This window comes from Callorhinchus milii, unplaced genomic scaffold (genome assembly GCF_018977255.1).
Source record: "Callorhinchus milii isolate IMCB2004 unplaced genomic scaffold, IMCB_Cmil_1.0 Scaffold6, whole genome shotgun sequence".
Classification (NCBI taxonomy): domain Eukaryota; kingdom Metazoa; phylum Chordata; class Chondrichthyes; order Chimaeriformes; family Callorhinchidae; genus Callorhinchus; species Callorhinchus milii.
In genome coordinates, this window is record NW_024704747.1 from 29,385,197 (window position 1) to 29,407,027 (window position 21,831).

General features: G+C 41.9%; 1 protein-coding gene across 1 annotated transcript in view; it reads left to right on the forward strand.

Moving 5' to 3' along the window:
• The window catches only part of lrp2a (low density lipoprotein receptor-related protein 2a), a gene marked incomplete at its 5' end in the record, with an annotated part of 78,695 nt that extends 57,322 nt beyond the window's left edge, over nucleotides 1-21,373 (forward strand). The window contains 29 exons of the mRNA XM_042336250.1: nucleotides 30-182; nucleotides 808-978; nucleotides 1,638-1,861; nucleotides 2,443-2,620; nucleotides 3,214-3,410; nucleotides 3,906-4,151; nucleotides 4,589-4,717; nucleotides 4,967-5,086; nucleotides 6,086-6,202; nucleotides 6,833-6,949; nucleotides 7,502-7,639; nucleotides 8,051-8,173; nucleotides 8,293-8,421; nucleotides 9,546-9,677; nucleotides 10,323-10,454; nucleotides 11,036-11,179; nucleotides 11,997-12,162; nucleotides 12,685-12,813; nucleotides 13,462-13,682; nucleotides 14,020-14,199; nucleotides 14,517-14,636; nucleotides 14,945-15,032; nucleotides 15,433-15,500; nucleotides 16,452-16,569; nucleotides 16,957-17,086; nucleotides 18,080-18,184; nucleotides 18,388-18,498; nucleotides 18,983-19,054; nucleotides 19,328-21,373. Of these exons, the coding sequence (XP_042192184.1) occupies nucleotides 30-182; nucleotides 808-978; nucleotides 1,638-1,861; nucleotides 2,443-2,620; nucleotides 3,214-3,410; nucleotides 3,906-4,151; nucleotides 4,589-4,717; nucleotides 4,967-5,086; nucleotides 6,086-6,202; nucleotides 6,833-6,949; nucleotides 7,502-7,639; nucleotides 8,051-8,173; nucleotides 8,293-8,421; nucleotides 9,546-9,677; nucleotides 10,323-10,454; nucleotides 11,036-11,179; nucleotides 11,997-12,162; nucleotides 12,685-12,813; nucleotides 13,462-13,682; nucleotides 14,020-14,199; nucleotides 14,517-14,636; nucleotides 14,945-15,032; nucleotides 15,433-15,500; nucleotides 16,452-16,569; nucleotides 16,957-17,086; nucleotides 18,080-18,184; nucleotides 18,388-18,498; nucleotides 18,983-19,054; nucleotides 19,328-19,501 (4,132 nt within the window). The remainder of the gene's footprint in view (nucleotides 1-29; nucleotides 183-807; nucleotides 979-1,637; nucleotides 1,862-2,442; nucleotides 2,621-3,213; nucleotides 3,411-3,905; nucleotides 4,152-4,588; nucleotides 4,718-4,966; nucleotides 5,087-6,085; nucleotides 6,203-6,832; nucleotides 6,950-7,501; nucleotides 7,640-8,050; nucleotides 8,174-8,292; nucleotides 8,422-9,545; nucleotides 9,678-10,322; nucleotides 10,455-11,035; nucleotides 11,180-11,996; nucleotides 12,163-12,684; nucleotides 12,814-13,461; nucleotides 13,683-14,019; nucleotides 14,200-14,516; nucleotides 14,637-14,944; nucleotides 15,033-15,432; nucleotides 15,501-16,451; nucleotides 16,570-16,956; nucleotides 17,087-18,079; nucleotides 18,185-18,387; nucleotides 18,499-18,982; nucleotides 19,055-19,327) is intronic.
• Nucleotides 21,374-21,831: the final 458 nt, after the last annotated feature.

Below are 21,831 nucleotides of genomic sequence, written 5' to 3' on the forward strand. Positions count from 1 at the left end.
ATACCTCTGAGTTTAATTGTATTTTTCAGGAAACTATACTGGGTTGATAATGTCAAAAAGTGCCTCAATGTTGGTGAATTGGATGGTCGTCTACGGAAAAGGCTGATTGACCATTGTATTGATGCCAACAATACCTACTGCTTTACTTATCCTCGAGGCATTGTTGTTCATCCTAAGTATGGGTAAGAGACTGTGTTCAGCATTAACCGTAGCACCTTTGGTGATGTGCGACTATAATGGGAAATCCAAAGATGCAGGCAATGCGAGGAAGACTAAACCCAGAAGATGAAAAGGAATCTGCTTTTAAACCCTACATGTACCCAATTTGACCGTGCTTTAAAAGAGTCCGCAGAAATTGTTTGTACGAACCATGAGTAGAATTATTGATGTTTCTGTTCACTCAGTCACAGGAAACAATCCATTATAAGCTTCGAAAAGAATGCCTCAGGACAAAACTGATCCTGCTAGTGGCTAGAACATCACTGGATTTGTGTTGCAAAAAAAACCTTGTTAAACTGTTAAGGTGATAGAACTTGGTCATAAATTACATCAATCTTCGTATTTGATACAGCGCCTTATCACATCGTTGAGATGTCCAGTGCCTTGGGACGTCCTCGTGATGTGAAAGGCGCTATACAAATATAATTTGTGGTTGTTCAGATGTCTCAAAGCGCTCCATGTAACATATTGTAAAGTGGATTGACTGGATATTTTATGGACAAAACATTCTGTGGTCATCCACCATACTGACCATTTTACACAATGGAGTTTAATTTCCATGGCTCCTTCACGGTGTTTGTTTTACAGGTATGTTTTCTGGGCCGACTGGGGTACCCAGGCGTATATTGGTCGAGCAGGCATGGATGGCAACCACAAGTTAGCCATTATTACCACAAAATTGGAATGGCCAGGGGGCCTGACCATCGACTACACGAACGACAAGCTCTATTGGTGTGATGCTCACCTGAACTACATTGAGTAAGTAATTCATCGTCGGAAATTTTAAGTGTTCAAAATTAAATGCATGCTAATCTGTTTGAATCCAATTTTATTGTAAACAGCTTTATTTTCTAAGGGTATAGTTGAGCAGCCAAGAATATTATAGGAATATAATTTTCTTAGCCTCTTTATATTTTATTGCTGATACTTTTAATCGTTTTCCGCTACAAGGTTAAGGACCGCTAGCTTGCTACATGGAGTCCTGTAGCTCAGTGGTTAGAGCAATCGCTTTGCAAGTGAGAGACCTGAGTTCAATTCCAGGCAGAGGGCGAAACCTTGGGCAAGTTTCCTTACTCCACACAGAGCCTAATAATAATCCCTCCTAAAACCCAAAACAATAATAAATTGGTCATTTTCAATCAACGACTGTTTGTGGGACATTGCTGTGCGCAATTGGCTGCCGCGTTCGCCCACAAATATACAGTCAATTCACTTTACAGTGTGTTCTGTGAAGCGCTTTGGGACGTCCTCCCGACGTGAAAAGCGCTATATCAAATGCAAGGATTATTATTATTATATTACATCTCCAGATGTCGTAAATAAGGACACGAGCAACTGTAATGAAGAAGAACTGAGTTGAGTTCAGATACCAATCATTGTGGACTTGAATCAAAAAATGAACGTCTCATCTTTTGTAGGTTTTCCGATTTGGACGGAAATCATCGTCACTCTGTGTTTGATGGAACCCTGGCACATCCGTTTGCCATTACCCTGTTTGAGGATACAATTTACTGGACAGACTGGAACACCAGATCAGTTGAGAAAGCAAACAAATACACTGGGGAGGGCCAGATGTTGTTGGTGAACATCACCCATAGGCCCTTTGATATCCATGTCTACCATCCCTACAGGCAACCGATAGGCAAGTAGCCAACTTGTCAAACTGACCTGAAATTAGGTATTTTTTTTGGCATGGTATTTGCTGCACAAGCATTTCAACGTTGGAATCACTTTATTTGTTGAAAAGCAATGTACTCAGTATCGAATAGGATTTGCCCTGTTTACGTTAATGTATGATAAGTAAATATGACCCCAATGAAAGATGCCAATTTTATTAAGGCTGTCAAAATTTAGGCAATGTGCCATAGCAACTGGGTAAAGTATATTTAACCCATTGCTGACCAAACACAGCTGTTAAACTGCCTTATCAGTCTCTACGATTCTCCTCCTAGCTCGGGAAAAACTTGCATAACTTATAGTGATATGTGAGAAGAAGCAGCTAAGGAGGAAAACAAATCACTCTAAAGGGAAGATCAGTAAGAAATACTGCACTGCTGTTGGCAACACTGCAAATGTTGAGACTGCTTTGAGCACATATCCATCTTACAGTATGCATCGTTATAACTGATTATCTTATAACATGGTATTACTTCTCTCCCATTATTTGCTTCGTCCACTGAAATACATCCCAGGTCTCACCAACTTCTCTCCCTTTTCTCCCAGTGACCAATCCCTGTGGTGTAAACAATGGTGGCTGCTCTCACCTGTGTTTGATCGCATCAGGTGGACAGAGCTACACGTGTGAATGTCCTGATCATTTCCTGCTACTGACAGTCGGCAATACTGCTCAATGCTTTCACAATTGTCTGAGTACTCATTATAGGTGCCTGGACAATGAGAGGTACAGTATTCTGTTCTATGCTGTTTTTATGCTCTGAAATTACATGGGATATCAAAAAACTCCTTTCTACCCTGACTCTTCATAAGAGTAACTGAGCTTCACACTAAACTTTGTGACCCGATCACCCCATCCTCACCCAGCTTCATTGGCTCCCCATCGCCCCAGAGGATTGGGTTCAAGATCCTTGTCCTCCTCTTTAAAGCTCTCCATGGTCTTGCTCCACCATACCTCTGCAACCTATTAAAACTTCACCACCACTCCCTCCGTTCTGCAGGCCCCCGCTTGCTCCACTATTCAGCCCCTCTTCCTCGCCTCCTCCCTTGCTTCCTTCAAGGACTGTCTCAAAACTTTCCTTTCCGACTGTACCTTCGGTCATCTTCCCTCCTCCACCCCTCTCTGATCCCATTCCACAGCTCAGCTACAAACCCACACTGTCCGGCACCTCGGGAAGTCCTCCTGACGTGAAATGTGCTGTACAAGTGCAATTTTGTTGTGTTGTTGTTGAGTTGTGCTGTTAATTGTGTGACTGTATCACGCAGAGATTGAAAGTTCCTGCCATTGTAATAGTTATGTCTCTCTGGTACGCAATGCAGATGTATTCCGATCTGGTGGAAGTGTGACGGGCAGAGAGACTGCAGGGATGGCTCGGATGAACCTGCTACTTGTCCCGTCCGCTTTTGTAGAGTTGGACAATTCCAATGTAATGATGGTAACTGCACCAGCTCCAACTTCTTGTGTGATGCTTTCGAGAATTGCCCAGATGGCTCTGATGAAGACACCGTGCTTTGTGGTGAGTATCTCTTATTTTTAACTATCGAGCTGCTGTTAACTGTCCACTTTGATTTCGACTTTAGTGTAAATTACTGAGCGTGGAATGTACCATTAATTTTTTTAGCTTGGAGCAGGAAATGTTTCCAGAATGGGCTAAATTTAAACCCGATATGGATATCTTAGAACTTTGGATTCGAATTCAAAGATTCTCGGTAGTATTTGAGCTACAGTATCGCCTTCATGTGTTGGTTTGCAAAGATGCTCCTAAATGTCAGTTCAATGGCTGAATGAAATTTCAATTTAACAGCACTGCTTTTACTGCTACATAGATTTCTTGGCTTTTAGAACATAAAAACATAAGAATTTGCTGCCGAAAGAAGGTCCATCTAGTTCGCCTTCCACCAGCCTGGCAGTCGCTTGGCATGTCGTGTCCCATATATTTGATGGGTTGCTGGAACATAAATTGTAATATCTTGTCTTTTCCATACCTGCCTCAATTCCCTGTGATGTGAAGACACGCACGAGTGTGAGAGCTACCAATGGCAATGTGCCAACAAGCGCTGTATCCCCGAGGCCTGGCAGTGCGATGGAGACAACGACTGTCTAGATGGTTCTGATGAGGCCCCAGGTCACTGTGCTTCTCGGAGCTGTTCTCCTGGACAGTTCAAGTGCGACAATGGACGGTGCATCCCACAGGCGTGGAAATGTGATGTGGACAACGATTGTGGAGATAACTCTGATGAACCTCATGATGAATGCAGTGAGTGTGGCTTGAAGGAACATGCAACCCCTCCACAACTAGACCTTAACTTCATGATTAGGTCCAGAAAGATAGTTACCATTTCCTTTACCACAACAACAACAAATGACATTTACAGAGCGCCTTTCATGTCAGGAGGATGTCCCAAGACGCTGGACAGACAGGGATTTGGACCCGAGCTGGGATTTGGGATCAGAAGGGGTGGAGGGTAGCGAGCGTAGGGCTAGGAGGTATGATGGAAGAGGAGGGTCTTGAGATGTGCCTTGAAGGAGACAAGGGAGGAGTCAAAGAGAATGTGGGACGGAGTTCCAAAGAGTGGGGGCAGAGAGGCTAAAGGCCAGACCACCGCTGGCCAGGCAGGGGACATGGAGCAGGCCAGAGCCTACTGAGTGAAGGGAGCAGACAAGTTGATATGGAGTTGTCATTTCTCTTCGCAGTGGGACCGGACTACCGCTGTGATAACCACACCGAGTTTTCCTGCAAAACAAACTACCGCTGTATTCCTATGTGGGCTGTGTGCAACGGTCACGATAATTGCCGAGACAACAGTGATGAACAAAACTGTGGTAAGTGAGAAAATAAGCTGTTGGTAATAACCCTTGCAATATAGTGCATCACGTTTAAAAAAAAAAACAATCCAAACAAACAAAAAAAACCTTGTGTAATTGTGAAAGTGAAGCTGTGAAGTATAATATCATTTAACCAGATTATTTGAACGTTAAGATCAATTTGCTGGGTATCACTGATGTAATACGTGCACAAATTCTGAAGGGAAGGACTTTGATGTAATTGGTGTGTTTCTGTTCATTTTACAGAGGAACGTACTTGTAATCCGTCAGGTGATTTCCGATGTGATAATCACCAGTGTATCCCTCTCCGCTGGAGGTGTGACAGAGAAGTGGACTGTCAAGATGGGTCTGATGAGCAAAACTGCAGTATGTAGTGAAGCCTCATTCATTCAGTAGTGTATCAAGCTACAACACTGAGCTCTCACATTGACACTGTCCTGTGGGTAGTAAGCAAGGTCTCCTTGGAGCTGCACAGGCGCCAATGTTTCATGCTTGGCAGCCAAGTGTTGGAATTACGCCAATCCTCTTTGTGGTCTCGGGAGTGCAGGAAGATCCGGAATATTCCACGGCACTGCTGATGGTAGACCAGCCAGCCTGTCACATGGCAATAACTTGGAGGGGCAGACAAGAGCAGCAAGGATTCTTGCCACTCAGCTCCTATTAAACCTGCAGCCTAAAGGGTAGGGTTAGGGCGAGCTAGTTGGGCTAGCAATGCGTAAGTTTGCCAGGCAGTGCTCTCAATGGCAAGCTGTGTAGTTTTAGCTGGTTAGCCTCCAGCAGTTACCCCAACCCACACTCTGGGCTCCCGCCAAGCTTTGCCTTTTGCCAGCCCAATACTCTCCAGAATTAGGTGATCAGGGCGCATCCCTCCAGAAAGAGAGTGTTCCTTCCATTCCAGACGCGGGTATTTCCATGTGTAGGTGGCATACATATGTGGTACTCTGTCTGGCTTCGATAGTCTTGAACACGGTGACGGGTTTCCACATTTGTCAGACACTGACTGACCACAAAAACAAATGTACACATCGTCATTGCTTGAAGATAGATCACTTTTTATTTGGTTACTGATTTGGCAAGTTGTTTCTAAAATGTTGTTAGCACTGTCCTGTAAATGGTTTGGTAAAAGTACAATGTATGGTATTTTTTAGTATATGTTATGCAAGCCCATCTCACATGGGACAGTACAATCTTTAGATGACTCACTGTGATTAACACAGAGCATTGACAGAAAGAATACTTGGAGTAATGCTCCTTTCTCGCTTACTTACCTTCATTGCTTGACATATCCAGAGCTGAACAGTTCTGTTATGGAATGAGTTCTTCACTTCGTTAATCCACTCTGAAAGCTGTGATGGTGTATTTCAGGCCCGCGGGAGTGCACAGAGAGTGAGTTTCGCTGTGACAATCTGCGCTGTATCCCTGGCCGCTGGGTGTGTGACCATGATAATGATTGTGAAGATCACTCTGACGAACGAGACTGTGGTAAGTTCAGAAATAGAACACCTAGATTCAGGAAGTGTACGCTTTCAGTCATTCAAATTGGCTGCCACGTTTCATCCACAAAATACACAGTCAACTCATTTTACAGTATAGTCTGTGAAGCTCTTTGAGACGTCTCGAAGACGTGATAAGGCGCTGTATCAAGTGCAAGGATTATTATTGTTATTATCATTATTAGCCCCGAAAAGCACATGGAGCTTTTAGAGCTTTTAAACATTTTGAAAGAATGTGCGTTGACAATGAGCATGTAGTATAGAGTGATGTTACAACGATAGATAGATCTGTCGAAATGGAAAAGTGTAGGCACTTACTCATGTAGGTACAGTCCTCAACATAGCCACATAATGCCCTGACATCTCAAAGGAAACACGTCAATAAGTCTTATAGACAGCTGTGCAAAGGTATTGATGCACTTGCAGTTAAAGCACGACATGAGGCCACACACTGGCTTTATCGTCAAAACTTGGAAGAATGCAGGACGTGAATTAGATATGTATTAGATATTAGATATGTAATGCACAATATTAATGAGATATGTGTATTAGAGATGTAATAGCCTCACGTTGCTCCCTGCGGCTAACTGACCCACGGATATCGCTGTGCTTGTTTCAGAGCTGCTGACCTGCCTTCCCGACTACTTTGAGTGTAATAGTGGTCACTGTGTCCCAGAGAGGTTCAAATGTGATGGCAATCCCGACTGTTTGGACTATTCCGATGAAAGCACCTGCCGTGAGTGTCTCTCTGCCCCACCCCCCGCCCCGCCCCAAAACAATCTGCTTACAGAAAATGTGGGATAAAGTAGCGACCGGCTTCGCTCTGGGTATCATCTCTTAATAAAGCGCAAACGTACCACCAGATTATGCAGAATGGCAATGTTTGCCAATATACTCAAAAACCACTTCAAAGATAAATAATATTAATTTGGTCACTCAGTCCACGACTGTTTGTGGGACAGACGCTGCTGTGCGCAATTGGCTGCCGCGTTCCGCCCACAAAATGTACAGTCAATTCACTTTGCAGTTTATCCTGTGAAGCGCTTTTGAGATGTTTCGAAGACCTGTATCAAATGCGAGGATTATTATTATTTATTCTTGTACTCTTACTAACTTTATCAACGGCATTGATCTCAACCAGAGTGCACTAACTAAGTCACTTCCTGCCTTAGCTGTGACTTTAAGAAGCAGACATCCCATAGTTCACTTCCACCATATAATTATGTGCTTGACATTTCGAAAGTGAAAAATCGCAGCTCCATAACTTTCCACTTCTCTATTTCTACAGCAACTCGTTACCCCAACGGCACCTACTGTCCCCCTTTCCTGTTTGAGTGCCACAATCACGTGTGTGTCCTGCCAAAGTGGAGATGTGACGGAGACGATGACTGTGGGGATGGGTCTGATGAGGAGCTCCACCTTTGCTGTAAGCCACTTCATTCATCACATGACATTCAGGTTTACAGGCAATCTGTTTAGCAACAGAATTAAAACCTTAAGAAACAAAAACGGAAGCCGCTGGGAGCGCTCAGCAGGTCAGGCAGCATCTATGGAGAGAGGAAATTGCTTCCGAAGAAACGTCATCGACCTGAAACGTTAACTCGTTTTCCTTTCTTCCGTAGATGCTGCTGACCTGCTGCCTGTTCCAGCCACTTCTGTTTTTATTTCAGATTTCCAACGTCATTGCAGTATTTTGTCGTTTGTTTAAAATCTGAAGATACCGGGTTTCCTTTGAGCGTTTAGATTTAGGTTTCTTGGGTCATCAAATCTAGGAGCATTCATTGAAACATGCTGAATATTCTCAGTGAGCTGGGTTTCAAATGTCTTTTTTTTGTAGTGGAAATCTCATGCGATGCTGCTTTCCGTTTCCGCTGTGACAACAATCGTTGTGTGTACAGCCACGAGCTGTGCAATGGCATAGATGACTGTGGAGATGAAAGTGATGAAAAGGAAGAACACTGTAAGTCTCACTGCGTGCTCTCTTTCTCTCTCTCTCCCCCTGTCTCTTTCATAGCCTATGATGAATAGCCATTTTCCTGAACCTCTCGAACGATATTTAACCATTTATTTTGTGATTAGGTCAACCGCCTACTCACGGCCCCTGCACAACAGAGCAATATAAATGTGGCAACGGCTACTGCATTCCCCTGGCTTATGTGTGTGACAATTATGGTGATTGCCCTGATCAATCAGACGAGTTCGGCTGCTGTAAGTATTCACATCTGCATTTTATACCCAGACCTTTATGTACAAATGTACATGTACCCAGTCATTGTGTGCCAGCTCCCCCTGCTCACATGACCAATTTCCCAATCAATTGGCTGCCGCGTTTCGCTCGCAATATACACAATCAATTCACTTTACAGTATATTCTGTCAAGCGCGTTGAGACGTGATAAGGTGCTGTAGCAAATGCAAGGATTATTGCTATTATTTTAACATCTGCATTTTGAAACCAAGCTAACAAGCGGGCACATTATCGCCGGGTTCAGCTGGGTATTACACCAGCTCCTATTCAGCACTAATTGTTATTTATCAACACTATACCTTTAAAATTTGGTGTGGTCAGCAGTGATTTCAGTTTGCTGCTCGATCATGTCACTGGGGGAGCTCTACTACCTCAGCATAAATGGAGGGCTTGCAGCAATACTACTCGGTAGATAAAGGTGGAGATTTGGCTTGTAGCCATACACAGGCAATTCAGAAGCAGAGCGACTGTGAGGAAGAAATCTTAACTGAGTTTCCCCCTGTCCAGTTTTGGCTGTTGAGACCGGCATCTCAACAACAACAACTTGCATTTATATAGCAGCCTTCATGCAGGGTAGCATCCCAGAGCGCTTAACATTGGTGGTGCATAAGAGATTCCATCTGGGTCCTTGAGTCTATAGGTGTCGAAAGAATTTTTTTCTTCTCATAATATTTCCCCCTCAAGCTATTGGCTCATGTTAAGGCTCAGCCTTCAAGGTGCGGTCATGTTTATAATAATAATATAATAATCCTTGCATTTGACATAGCGCTTTTCACATCTTCTCGACATCTCAATGTTTGCCTCATGTTTGCCTCCTGGCAGTGACTTCACTGAACGATAATTTTGCAATCTTTCAATTTCTCATCAGTTAAGGACAAGGCAGCCTAACCTGTCTTGATTCAATCTCGAAGTGTTCATATTTTGAGTTCTGTTCCTGTTACGATGAGTTTATCTTTGCATGGATCATACCTTGCTAATGATTAACATCTTCAGTGACTCTGTGGCACAAACAATGTCTTGAAGCAATAAAGTGAAACAAGTATGTCTCGAAACAATATGGTGATAGTAACTTATTGTTGCCTTAGTCTATGGTACCACACGATCCTGTGCAGAAAACCTTTGTGAACACAATTGTACAGACCTGCCCAAGGGAGGGTTCATCTGCTTCTGTCGATCTGGCTACAAACCAAGTGAAGTGGACAGGAACAACTGCGATGGTAAGTGTCTCCAATATCCTCATGTTCACACATGACAAATGTCAAATATTGATGGATTGTTTGAGTCTCAAAATGCATGTTACATTTAACAAGAACAATATATCAATCGTAAGAACTTTAGAACATAAGAATTTCCTGGGGAAAGAAGACCAAGGTCCGTGTAGTTGGCCTTCCACCATCGTGGCAGTTGCTTAACATGCCATGTCCCAAACTATATACTGTATCCCCAGATATTATTTTCTAGCAGAAATCTATCTCATTTGTTATTGAAACAAATGACATTTTCTACTTCCATCTTCTGGCTCCCTAGTGAGTCTGTTCGATAAGTTTATGACTCGCCGACTGAAGTCTTTTTTGTTTCTTCAATCAAAGCTGAACTGTACTAACAAAACTGTGTTAGTGAGCATTATGGTCAATTATACATTTGGTGTAGAATGGTGAAGTCTTGTTGTCCTCAAGGTACATAATGGCCTCAAGGAATGTATGAATAATTACTAGGGTCAGTCATTTCATATGGCACCACACTTCGCTATCGTGTTAAGAGCTATGGGTCATACAGGCGTCAATGGTGGGTGTTGAACTTCCAACGATGAAATCTTTGCCTTTAAACATCTAACTCACTGTATTTTGTTGCTCATTGCTTAGACATCAACGAGTGTGAGATCTTCAGCTCCTGCCCTCAAGATTGCAAGAACAGTAAAGGGAGCTACGAGTGTTTCTGCGCTGAGGGATTCCGCTCTGTTGGTGAGGAGCACGGCACTCAATGTGTAGCCAACGGTAAGTATGTATTTTCGTGTCACTTACAATGCAAGCTCATCGGATCAAAGGCAGCTTAAGCCATCAGCATAGCATCTCAGAGTGGATTTACGTTTCACCCACAAAATATACAGTCAATTCACTTTCCAGTTATATATCTGTGAAGCGCTTTGAGACATCTCAACGACATGATGAGGTGCTATATCAAAAGTAAGGATTGTTTTTATATAGTAACCAGATTCTGCTGCTACACACTGAATCAAATCTTATTTTTCAGCTACCCTATTATCTAAAAACTATCAGGATTTCTTTAAGACATTGTAATGGTATTGTGATTTTTTGCGTCACCCTGTAAATGTGTAAAATGGTGAAATGTTCAACGAAATGTCCAATATATAATATATTCTGTAAAAGCAGATTTTTTTTTTTAAGAAGGCATTTCAGTGCAATCGATTTTAGATTTCCTGGTCAATACAACCGCTGAATACTCTCAAGTGGGAAACACAAACTGACTATGAGTAAATGCATGGCCCGTGCTTTGGTTTACTGTGACTTCATGTGAGTCATTATAGTACGAGTGATAGTAATTGCTTCTATTGTAGGGAATCCACCCATCTTGCTTCTGCCAGATAACATCCGAATCCGGAGATACAGCCTCTCCTCTGAACGCTTCACTGACTATGTACAGAACGAGGAGCACATCAAGGCTGTGGGCTATATCTGGGAACCAGAACAACCAGACCTCAGTATGTAAACCTGTAACAACTAATCTCTCTGTTTAGTGGTTGGAGAATAGTGTTTGATATGTTTGATATCCTATGTTTAGTTAGTCTCCTATAAATTGAAATAAAATCGTGGAGTCCTGTAGCTTCCTGTAGTTAGAGTGCTCAAAATACCACGGAAATGGCTGAGAACAAAAGAATATCTTTTCGTTTTCCTCTTACCTGGTCCTGTTTCACATGTTATGGGAAACTGCTGCAGTTGTGGTGCTGACAGATTGGAGTAAAATTGTGTCTCTCTGACCCACCAGTACGGTCGATGGCCAAATAAAATCCTGTCAGGATGAGAAAAATACTGAAATTGTTCAAAGCCTATTGAATAACTTCATTCTATTCAGCCACAGACCAGTGATCATGGAGTCCTGCAGCTCAGTGTTTAGAGAGGACCTGGGTTTGATTCCTGGGAAGAGCGAAATATTGTGCAAGTTTCCTTAGTCTCCATATGCCTCTGGTTACCTGGCAGTAAGTAGGAACCCGGTTGCTAGTCGATTGGCAGATCGCTTTTCCAGGGCTAATAATTCTTTCAAAACAAAATAATAGTAGTAATAATTTGGTTACTCAATCCATGATTGTTTGTGGGACGTTGCTGTGGGCAATTGGCTGCCGTATTTCGCCCACAAAATACACAGTTGATTCACTTTGCAGCGTATCCTGTGAAACACTTTGAGACGTCTCGAAGACGTGATAAGGCGCTGTATCAAATACAAGGATTATTATCATTATTAAGCAATACAAGCACAGGAGGAATAACACCTGTTAAGTAACCAGTGTGTCCTTCCTGTAGGTATTGTTTACTGGACTGTCCTGGGACGTGGCTCAGACCATGGTGCTATAAAACGAGCTCACCTTACTACATTTGATGACAATGGAAACAACCCAATTACAGCAGTAGATCTAGAGCTGAAATATATAGTGTCACCTGATGGCATTGCAGTGGACTGGGTTGGAAGGTAAGGAACAATGAGTGATATCGTTGAGATATGTGAGAATCAATCTTAACAGAATAATTTATGAGAAAATTATATCCTTCTGGTATTACTAAAAATATCTTGTTCATATTACATCTTTGCCTTTCAATGATTTGACTATCCAGAAGTTATTTTACGAAAGTTTTTTTTTTACAAATGGCTTTTACAACCACGCTGGTTAATCCGAAAAAGGACCGTGTAGCAAGCAAAATACTCAAAAGAAGAGAACTTAAAGCGATGCTTTAAATTTAAATGTTTTCCCAATTTGGAAAAACTGACCTAAATCCGCATTTATATGGAGAATAAATACAGCAGAAAGAATCAAGAAGTGTAAAGTTTACATGTGCTCTTTTTATTTTATTCAGTGAACCTCACTGGAGCAGAGAAAAGTTAAAAGTTAAAGAGCAGAAAAGTCTTTATACTAACATATTTCAGTCAATTCCAGTGTCACATTGCAGCCTCGTTAATCAGAATGTTTATAGGTAATTCCACTTGTTTTTCAAGACATATTTATTGGACTGATGCCACCACAAACAGAATTGAAGTGGCTAAGTTGGATGGGAGATATAGGAAATGGTTGATTTCCTCCCAACTCGACCAGCCAGCTGCTATTGCTGTCAATCCTAAACTTGGGTAAGTCAATTCTCATTAGCTCTGGAAATTTGGAATTATTTTACAGTTAAATTTCACTCCATACCCTGTAGGGACTATAGGTAAATATTTTTCTGCCATTTTATAGAAGGTGTTTAAACTTTAATCCATTGTTTCTATGAAGTACAAGCACCTTTTCTGCATGGAAATAGGATTGTAGTAAACTCCTTCAACAAAACCATATTTGAAGGGCAGCATCCCATTATATTTCAATGAATGAAACTACTCACGTAAAAACAAAAATACATTCCCTTCTGGCACAGGTAGCAAGAATATCATGTAATTTAGATTGTTAGTCAATTGGAGAATTGCTTTTCAGGGGTAATAATCCCTAAAAATGAATAAATAAATAAACAAATCAAAAAAATAATAATTTGGTCACTCAATCCACGACTGTTTGTGGGACAGACGCTGCTGTCTGCAATTAGCTGCCATGTTTCACCCACAAAATACACAGTCAATTCACTTTACAGTGTATCCTGTGGCAGTCCAAGGATTATTATTATCTTTGTATAAGTGGTTAAGCATTTCTTTCTCTTGAGTGGCTGTCAGATATAGAATGTGTTTTGCTTTAATATTTAGAATCTGGCTAATCCAATTTGCGTGTTCTGCTTTTAACCCTCATTTCAGCCTGTTGTACTGGGCCGACTGGGGCCGAATGGCCAAGATAGAGATGGCCTGGATGGATGGACAGCATCGTCAAGTACTGGTGGACAGTGATCTGGGCTGGCCAACGGGCCTTACCATCGATTACCTGAATGGTGACAGAGTCTACTGGTGCGATTCCAAAGAGAACCTCATTGAGTCCATGCAACATGATGGCACTGACCGCAAGCTGGTCATTATTGGAGGTGAGGTCTGCCCTACCTGGCGACCATTCTGTTATGGTTTCAGCAGTTACAGTAAAAATAAATGGTTCAGAAGCTTCAGTAACTAATTACAATGTTTTGTTTTAATGCAAAGTTTGGCTAAAAGAAATAACCTCAGGTAAAGGTATGCGACACCCCAACCCAGAATCCTAATTTGCATTACAAATAATCCTTGCATTTGATATAACTACTATGTTTATCAAGAAATAAAAAGCAAAATAATCGGCCTTACAAAAAATGAACATGATCCTTCTATTTCCAGGAGCGCAGTCGATGTTAAAAAGCTTCTATTTGTCTCCGTGTGTGTTTGTTTTATCAGATCTGGGTAACCCTTATAGTCTGGATGTCTTTGAGAATCACTTGTACTGGACATCAAAGGAGAGGGGGGAAGTGTGGAAACAGAACAAATTTGGAAATGGGCGCAAGGTGAAAATAATGACTGTCAATCCATGGCTCACTCAAGTGCTCGTCTACCAACAGAACCGGTACAACCTTTCAGGTACAGGCTTCCATCTAAGACCCAACATAATCACAACTCAAGGTTGGGGTGGGGGGGTCTAACCTTTTGGCTGCTGAGGGCCAGATGCCCCATTTGAGAAACGTCCGTGAGCCACATTAGCAATATTTTTGTGTTTCCCTTTCCAGAGAAACATAACATTTACGGGTTATGGACGCAGTGGGTGGGACCAGATGAAATGGAAGGGTGGGGAAGAGATGGGGGAGGGGGAGGGAATGAAATCACCCTGACAAAACTGATAATTGATTTCAATGGACTTTTAAAACTGGATGCTAGTTGATGTGTTATTCTTTTGCTAGTGCCTAACCCTTGCCAGGATGTCTGCAGTCACCTATGTTTGCTAAACCCCGGAGGCTATACATGTACTTGCCCTCAGGGCAGCCAGTTTTTTCCAGGCTCCAGTTCTGAATGTGATGCAGGTATGTAAGGTTTAAGCAATCACATTACTTGATTGGTGGACTCAATGCTTTGATGCAGTTTAGCTAGAATAAAATAAAGTTCACAGTCAATGTATTTACACTCAATTTTCCAGTTTAAAAAAAATCGATTTAGACAAATTTCAATTGTTTTTTTAATGTGTTAAATAAAATGGCGTTTTCATCAAATGTCCAATTTGTTTTATTCTGTGGGATCCTTGGCTGTAAACCTCAGATAACTGAGATATCTATATATAATTTATATTCTATCATAATATATTAAGTTACTTTGTAAACCTTTCTCTCCTCAGCCATTGAGGTAAGGAAAGCCATGCCTCCTGCCTGCCAGTGTAGGAACGGAGGAACATGCTACATTGATAAGGACGTGGCAAAGTGCACGTAAGTTCCAGATCATAAAATTAGTTGCAAATAATCTGAAATTTAGTCTAATAATTTGAAATATGTCAAATTTAACGCACACTTATGTTGTAAATCCTTACAACAATGGCAAGGTGAACCAACAACCATGAGAGGAATAGCAAAGGAATGTGGTTCCCAATTTGTACCTGCAGTCTTGACCCAGCACCTTGGGACTTCCTCTCAATGTGTAAGGCGCTAAACAAATGTAATTTGTGGTTATTGTTGTGATTGTGAGGTAAAACTGCTGCCAGCTTGACATAAGACACATCTACAGTTTGTTGAAATGCGTGTGTTTTACTATTCACAACGAACAGACCAAGTAGAGTATTCTTGTTGTAGAATTTGAAATGTGCTGTTTTTTTGTGTCTGCCCACTGCAGGTGCCCTCATGGCTATTCTGGCATTTATTGCCAAATTGGAAAGACTAGCCAATTACACCAAACAACAGGTACATGGCGGCATTCACCCACAAAGTATACAGTCACTACACTTTATAGTATATCCTGTGGAGTCCTGTAGCTCAGTGGTTAGAGCACTCGCTTTGCAAGTGAGAGACCTGAGTTCAATTCCAGGCAGAGGGCCAAACCTCGGGCAAGTTTCCTTACTCCACACAGAGCCTAATAATAATCCCTCCAAAACCCAAAACAATAATAAAAAAACATTGGTCATTTTCAATCTACGACTGTTTGTGGGACATTGCTGTGCGCAATTGGCTGCCGCGTTCGCCCACAAATATACAGTCAATTCACTTTACAGTATATTCTCTGAAGCGCTTTGGGACGTCCTCCCGACGTGAAAAGCGCTATATCAAATGCAAGGATTATTATTATTATTAAGCGCTTTGAGATGCCTCGAATACCTGATAAGGCGATGTATCAAATGCAAGGATTATTATTACTTGAGAGTCACCATTCACTCAGCAATGTGTTAACACATTACAGTGTTTGCTTATTCCCAGTGTGGAGCCTGGCCTTAAACCTTGGGCTTATGTACACCTCCCAGCAGTGTGGCTTTTAGCCAGACCAATGACTTCATTGATATCAATGACTTCTTCAGAATTACCACATATCTTTTCTGTTACAAGGACATAGAAACATAGAAAGCTACCACTCAGAAGGAGGTCATTCGGCCTATCGTGCCTGCACTGACTCACAGAGCAAAGATATTGCTTCAATCCCACCACCACCCTGTCTAATTCCATATCCCTTTAAGCCCATCTGTTTCATATGCCTGTGTACTTCCCTCTTGAAGGCTACAATGAACTCTGCCCCCACCACCCTCATAGGACATTCCACACCCCAATTACTTGACACAATTTGAAGAACGGGAGGATGGTGTTTGACAACATTGCAGTGTGAAGGATCCTGTGAAGGATTTATATTTGTCTTTGTTTTTGCAGCAATAACAGTCTTAGTGACGCTCATTATCATTCTCATCGTGGGAGCACTTGCTGTTGGTGGATTCCTGAACTACAGACGAACAGGCTCAGTCTTGCCATCATTCCCTAAGCTCCCACGGTAGAGATGACAATAACATTCTTTATTAACACATAAACCCCAAGCAGGCTGTACATCAGCATGGACATTAATCACATAATGAACCTAATTTTTAACAAGTAACCAATAATCCCTTAAAAAAATAATAATTTGGTCTCTCATTCCACGACTGTTTGTGGGGACGCTGTTGTGCGCAAATGGCTGTCGCGTTTCACCCACAAAATATACAGTCAATTCGCTTTTCAGTATATTCTGTGAAGCGCTTTGATGTTATTTTGATAACAACAATAACAACTTGGATTTATATAGCGCCCTCCGCGCTGGGCGGCGCCTCGCGTCTGATGTACGGTGTGCGTTTCACACTGATAAGTCACAAAGTATTCATTGATTATTTCTCTCTTCTTGAAGCTTAAGCAATCTTGTTAAATCCAGTGGGAATGGAAATGGAGTAACATTTAGATCAGGAGCGGACACTGGGATGGAGAGCGGAGCTTCAGGAATTGAGATTGATTCTGCTATTGACCGAGTGATGCAGATGGTAAGATGTGAAACCTGCTCAGTTATTGCCAGCGTTCTGGAGGTACAATTGTTTAATAACAACAGCAACAACTTGCATTTACGCAGCACCCCTCACACAGGGTAGCGCCCCAGAGCGATTGATCATGATGGTGCATGACCCCGAGCTGGAGGTGACAGTAGGCACAGTCGAAGAGGAAGGTCTTCAGGCATGAGCTGAAGATGGGGAAGGAAGGGGCAAGGCGGGGGGATAGAGGGAGAGTTTTAATGGAATGTGCACTCACTGGAATGCATTGCCTGAAAGGCTGGTGGAAGTCAATTCAATAACAAGTTTTAAGAGAGAAGTAGATAATTATTTGGGGAGGACAAGTTTGCAGAGCTATGGGGAGAGAGCGGGGGAGTGGGGTTGATCAGGGCTATGGGGGGAGAGCGGGGGAGTGGGGTTGATCAGGGCTATGGGGAGAGAGCGGGGGAGTGGGGTTGATCAGGGCTATGGGGAGAGAGCGGGGGAGTGGAGTTGATCAGGTCTATGGGGAGAGAGCGGGGGAATGGGGTTGATCAGGGCTATGGGGAGAGAGCGGGGGAGTGGGGTTGCTCAGGGCTATGGGGAGAGCGGGGGAGTGGGGTTGATCAGGGCTATGGGGGGAGAGCGGGGGAGTGGGGTTGATCAGGGCTATGGGGGAGAGCGGGGGAGTGGGGTTGATCAGGGCTATGGGGAGAGAGCGGGGGAGTGGAGTTGATCAGGTCTATGGGGAGAGAGCGGGGGAATGGGGTTGATCAGGGCTATGGGGAGAGAGCGGGGGAGTGGGGTTGATCAGGGCTATGGGGAGAGAGGGGGGAGTGGGGTTGATCAGGGCTATGGGGAGAGGGGGAGTGGGATTGATTTGGAAGCTCTTTTCAAAGAGCCGACACACGCACGATAGGCCGAATGGCCTCCTTCTGTGCTGTATAATTCTATGGTTCTATGGGGCTCAGCATATGTGTGAAGTCCAATTCAATTCTCTTTCTTCAACAGAGTGAAGACTTTACGGCCAGGACTGGAAAGGAGCCGGTTACCTTTGAGAATCCCATGTTTGGAATGAAAGGTGCTGGTGAGCCGGCTGCAGTTCAGCAATCTGAGGTAAAGCAGTGAGGATAATAACTAGCATCTGGTTGGTCCATTCTAGAAGCATCAAGAATATAAGAATTGCTCAAAAGAATACCAAGGTCCATCCAGTTCGCCTTCCACCATCCTGGCAGTTGTGTTCCAAACTATACACTGAGCTCAGCTGGGGTTGTAACATTATATTTGAAGATTATGTTTTTTTTTCACTGTTGATCCAGGTTCCTTCAGCGTTTGGAGAGGAATCGCAGGGCAGTCAGGCTGACAATCCCAACTACATTTCTGTACCTGAATCCACCGTCAAACCGATGACAACTGTTCCACAAGCTCAGGTGAAAGCAAAGCTTAGACCAGCATAAGTGGTTTCTTTCTTTTATACAGTACACAGGGGAAGAGTGTCTATGTGCACAGAGTGTGTGTGTCAGCTTCCAATAACAGCAACAACAACTTGCAGTTATACAGCACTCCTCAAATGGGCAGCGTCTCAGGACACGTAACAGCAGTGTGGTTTGTCGGTGAGCTGGAACAAGAGGGGAGGTGACCGAACATATGGTCAAAGAGGTGTGATTTGAAGATAGGCAAAGAGGGGATTGAATAACGGCTCAAGCAAATTGCTGGAGTGTTCAAAGAATGTTATTTCTGCCCGACCTATCCCACATTCTTCTCGTGTCCTCTTTCACCTACTGGATCTGTCACTGTCATTGCCACTTTGTGCTTGGCTTATGAGCTGGAGAAAGACAAGGATGTTAGTTTAGCAGCCGTGTAATCGAATCTTGTATAAAGCTCAAGAAATTGTCATTTCATTTTTCCTTTCAGGAATCCAAGTGGAATTTCTTCAGACGAAAACTCAAACCAGGCACAAACTTTGAGAACCCAGTGTACAACGAGGTAATGGTTCATTTACAGGGTTTAATAGAGACACTTGTTAAGGATGAAGTCCTAAGAAAGAAGTCAATGATCTGCATCATCGACTAAACAAAATCAATTGAGAATCAAAAGTACCGTCTTTGATATTTCGATCACATTTGAGCAGTAGAATTGGAAATTTCTCATTGCAAACAAATTAGAATTCAATATTTAAGTTCAGTGCTTTTTTTAGCAAACGTATAGAATAAGTTTAAATTGAAGTTGATGGATGTGTGTCTTTAATCTACCTATTAGGAACATAAAGAGCAACAGGCAAACAGCCCATTTGAAGAAGCATCTTCCATACCTCCGTCCTCTGAATCACCTCCAAATAAGCCATCTTCCAGAAACAAGCCTTTAACATTCAGTGCAACAGAGAATACCTTCAAGGATACCGCCACTCTTGTTAAAGAGGATTCAGATGTATAATCCAGTTGCTATCCGGGGAAAAAGACAGACTTTCCTATACATTATACATTATATTTTTATATCAGCCAGTATATTTGGATATGTTAGAAATATTTAGCTACATGACACCCTTTTAAAACAATTAGCAGGGGCCCATTAGCTGTTGTAAAGGGTAGTCTGTCTGTCAGTCCCTTTGCCTTCAGTAATATTTCTTTTATGCCAACTCTTATCAATTTTTTTTGGAAGACTTTTTATTATGAGGCTCTATATGTATTTCTTTGCACTGGATTTGTGTAAGAGTATGAGACGTATAATGTTATAAATATGTTGTACATTTGTAAATTTTCAAGAGATTATGGTATTGTTAGTGTTGCCGAGGGTGAAAGGTGATTTATACTGAAGGTGGCAATGTGTGTCAACCTGACGATTGAGGTGAAACTACTGATTATGTTATAAAAAGTAACTAAATGTGGAAACTACTGAGCTAAAGATATCTTCGACAACACAATTTGATGAGGAAAAAAAAAGAGCATAAAGTGTAACTAAAATCAAGTGAGTTTGCTGCTGTTTTTGGATGTTAATTATTGGTAGACGGTGTAGCCTGTAAATAACCTCTCGGCCAAAGTATCCAACTTGGCCCTTTGACCGCAGATAGCTGAATGTCTAGAGAGGTAAAATCAATCCCACATAAATAAAGAATCTGTTTTGATAAGTTCCATGTGCTTATTGGGAGCCAGAGTGGTTTATGTCTGCTTCAATCTTAAATTAAGATTTCCAGAAATGTAACAATATTTTATATACTGTTAAATCGCTCCGTTCAGCAAACTGTTGAAAACAATGTTTTCTGCAATGTTAACAGGAAGCACCCTGAAAGGCGAGGCTAATCCACCAGACTATGCCATGCAGCCAACATTTAACATAAAAAATAATTAAAACACAAAATTTGAACAAAAATAAGTCGTGATCAGGTGAAACAGAGTTTGTTAAATCAGCGATTGCAAAAATGTTTTGGGTGTACAAAAATGTGATTCAATAGGAACTGAAGGAATAATGGTCTTATTTCCAGAATATGTTTACCTTCCTGCTGTAGGAATAGCTGGCGTTATCCAATGGCTTTCCTATTCAGTTCTGGTTTGTGCTAATCACAGGCAGAAACCAGAGTTGAGGAGCAAAGTAACTCTTGTTAAAAGTATATTTTTAAATTGATATCGTAAGGAACAATCTTTCTAATTATATAGGTGGGCTTTAATGTCTGATATCTGAATATGGAATACATAAATACCGCACGAGGGACAATTACAAGGACTGGGAATTTTAATTTCTAGTCACTTATCTTATTGTTGTTCCCTTCTCTGATGTTGACTGCATGTTATAAAGTAAATGTACTTAAAGACTGAGAAAAAGTGCCATCAGAAAGATGTTCCTGCCAAATATAGGTGACTGTTAATACAGGTATGTATATTACCTTACTTGATCAGGTTTAAAATTGCCAGACTCGAGGCAAGGTTTCCTATCCTGTCCTTCCTGCTCAATGAATAACTGCGATGACTGTTCATCTTCGTTTACTTCACACTGAAGTCCAATTTCAACTGGCATTTGTCCTACAAACAACCTAGACTAGCTGCCTAAATGTATAATTAGTTAAAGGCCTGCACACGTATTCAATGTTGATTGCACCTGATTGTAATTACAGTTTTTTATATAAATATATATTTCAAATCGTAAGGAATTTCCATGGAGCTTTTAGAATCCTGTGTGTATTAATTATGACAGATGTATTTTAATTAGGGTGGAAGTTTTATTGTACGTTGATTAGACAAAAAGAGATACTTCTTTCACTGGAACAAAAATCTGCTGCTGAACAAATCTAATAAATTTGGTTATTTTATCATGTTCTGTTGTTGCTTAATTGTCTTGAACAATTGAACTGGTATCTATTTTCCTTCAGACCCTCATCTTCAACCACGTCTTCAGCCACCCTCTATCCCTACCCCCCCTGATCGCAACCCCCAGATCGGGTCCAACTCCCTGACTGTCCAGTGCCTTGGGACGTCCTCTTGACATGAAAGGCGCTGTGTAAACGTCATTTTGTATTGTATTCAATCTGTTTTACAGATACAATATGAAGGCTTTAAATGCACACAAATAGTGCTCTATCAGTGTATATCAGGTTCTCTTAGCTATTTGGGATTTCTAGTCTGCTTTTAGCTCTTGTCCAGAAATAATGGGCAAATAATCTCTTTAAATAAATGCATGCAATAATAATGAAATGACATTCCACCTGAACCTATAAACTGCACAGCAATTGAAAACCATTAATGCCCCAAACACAATACAGAACAAATAACATA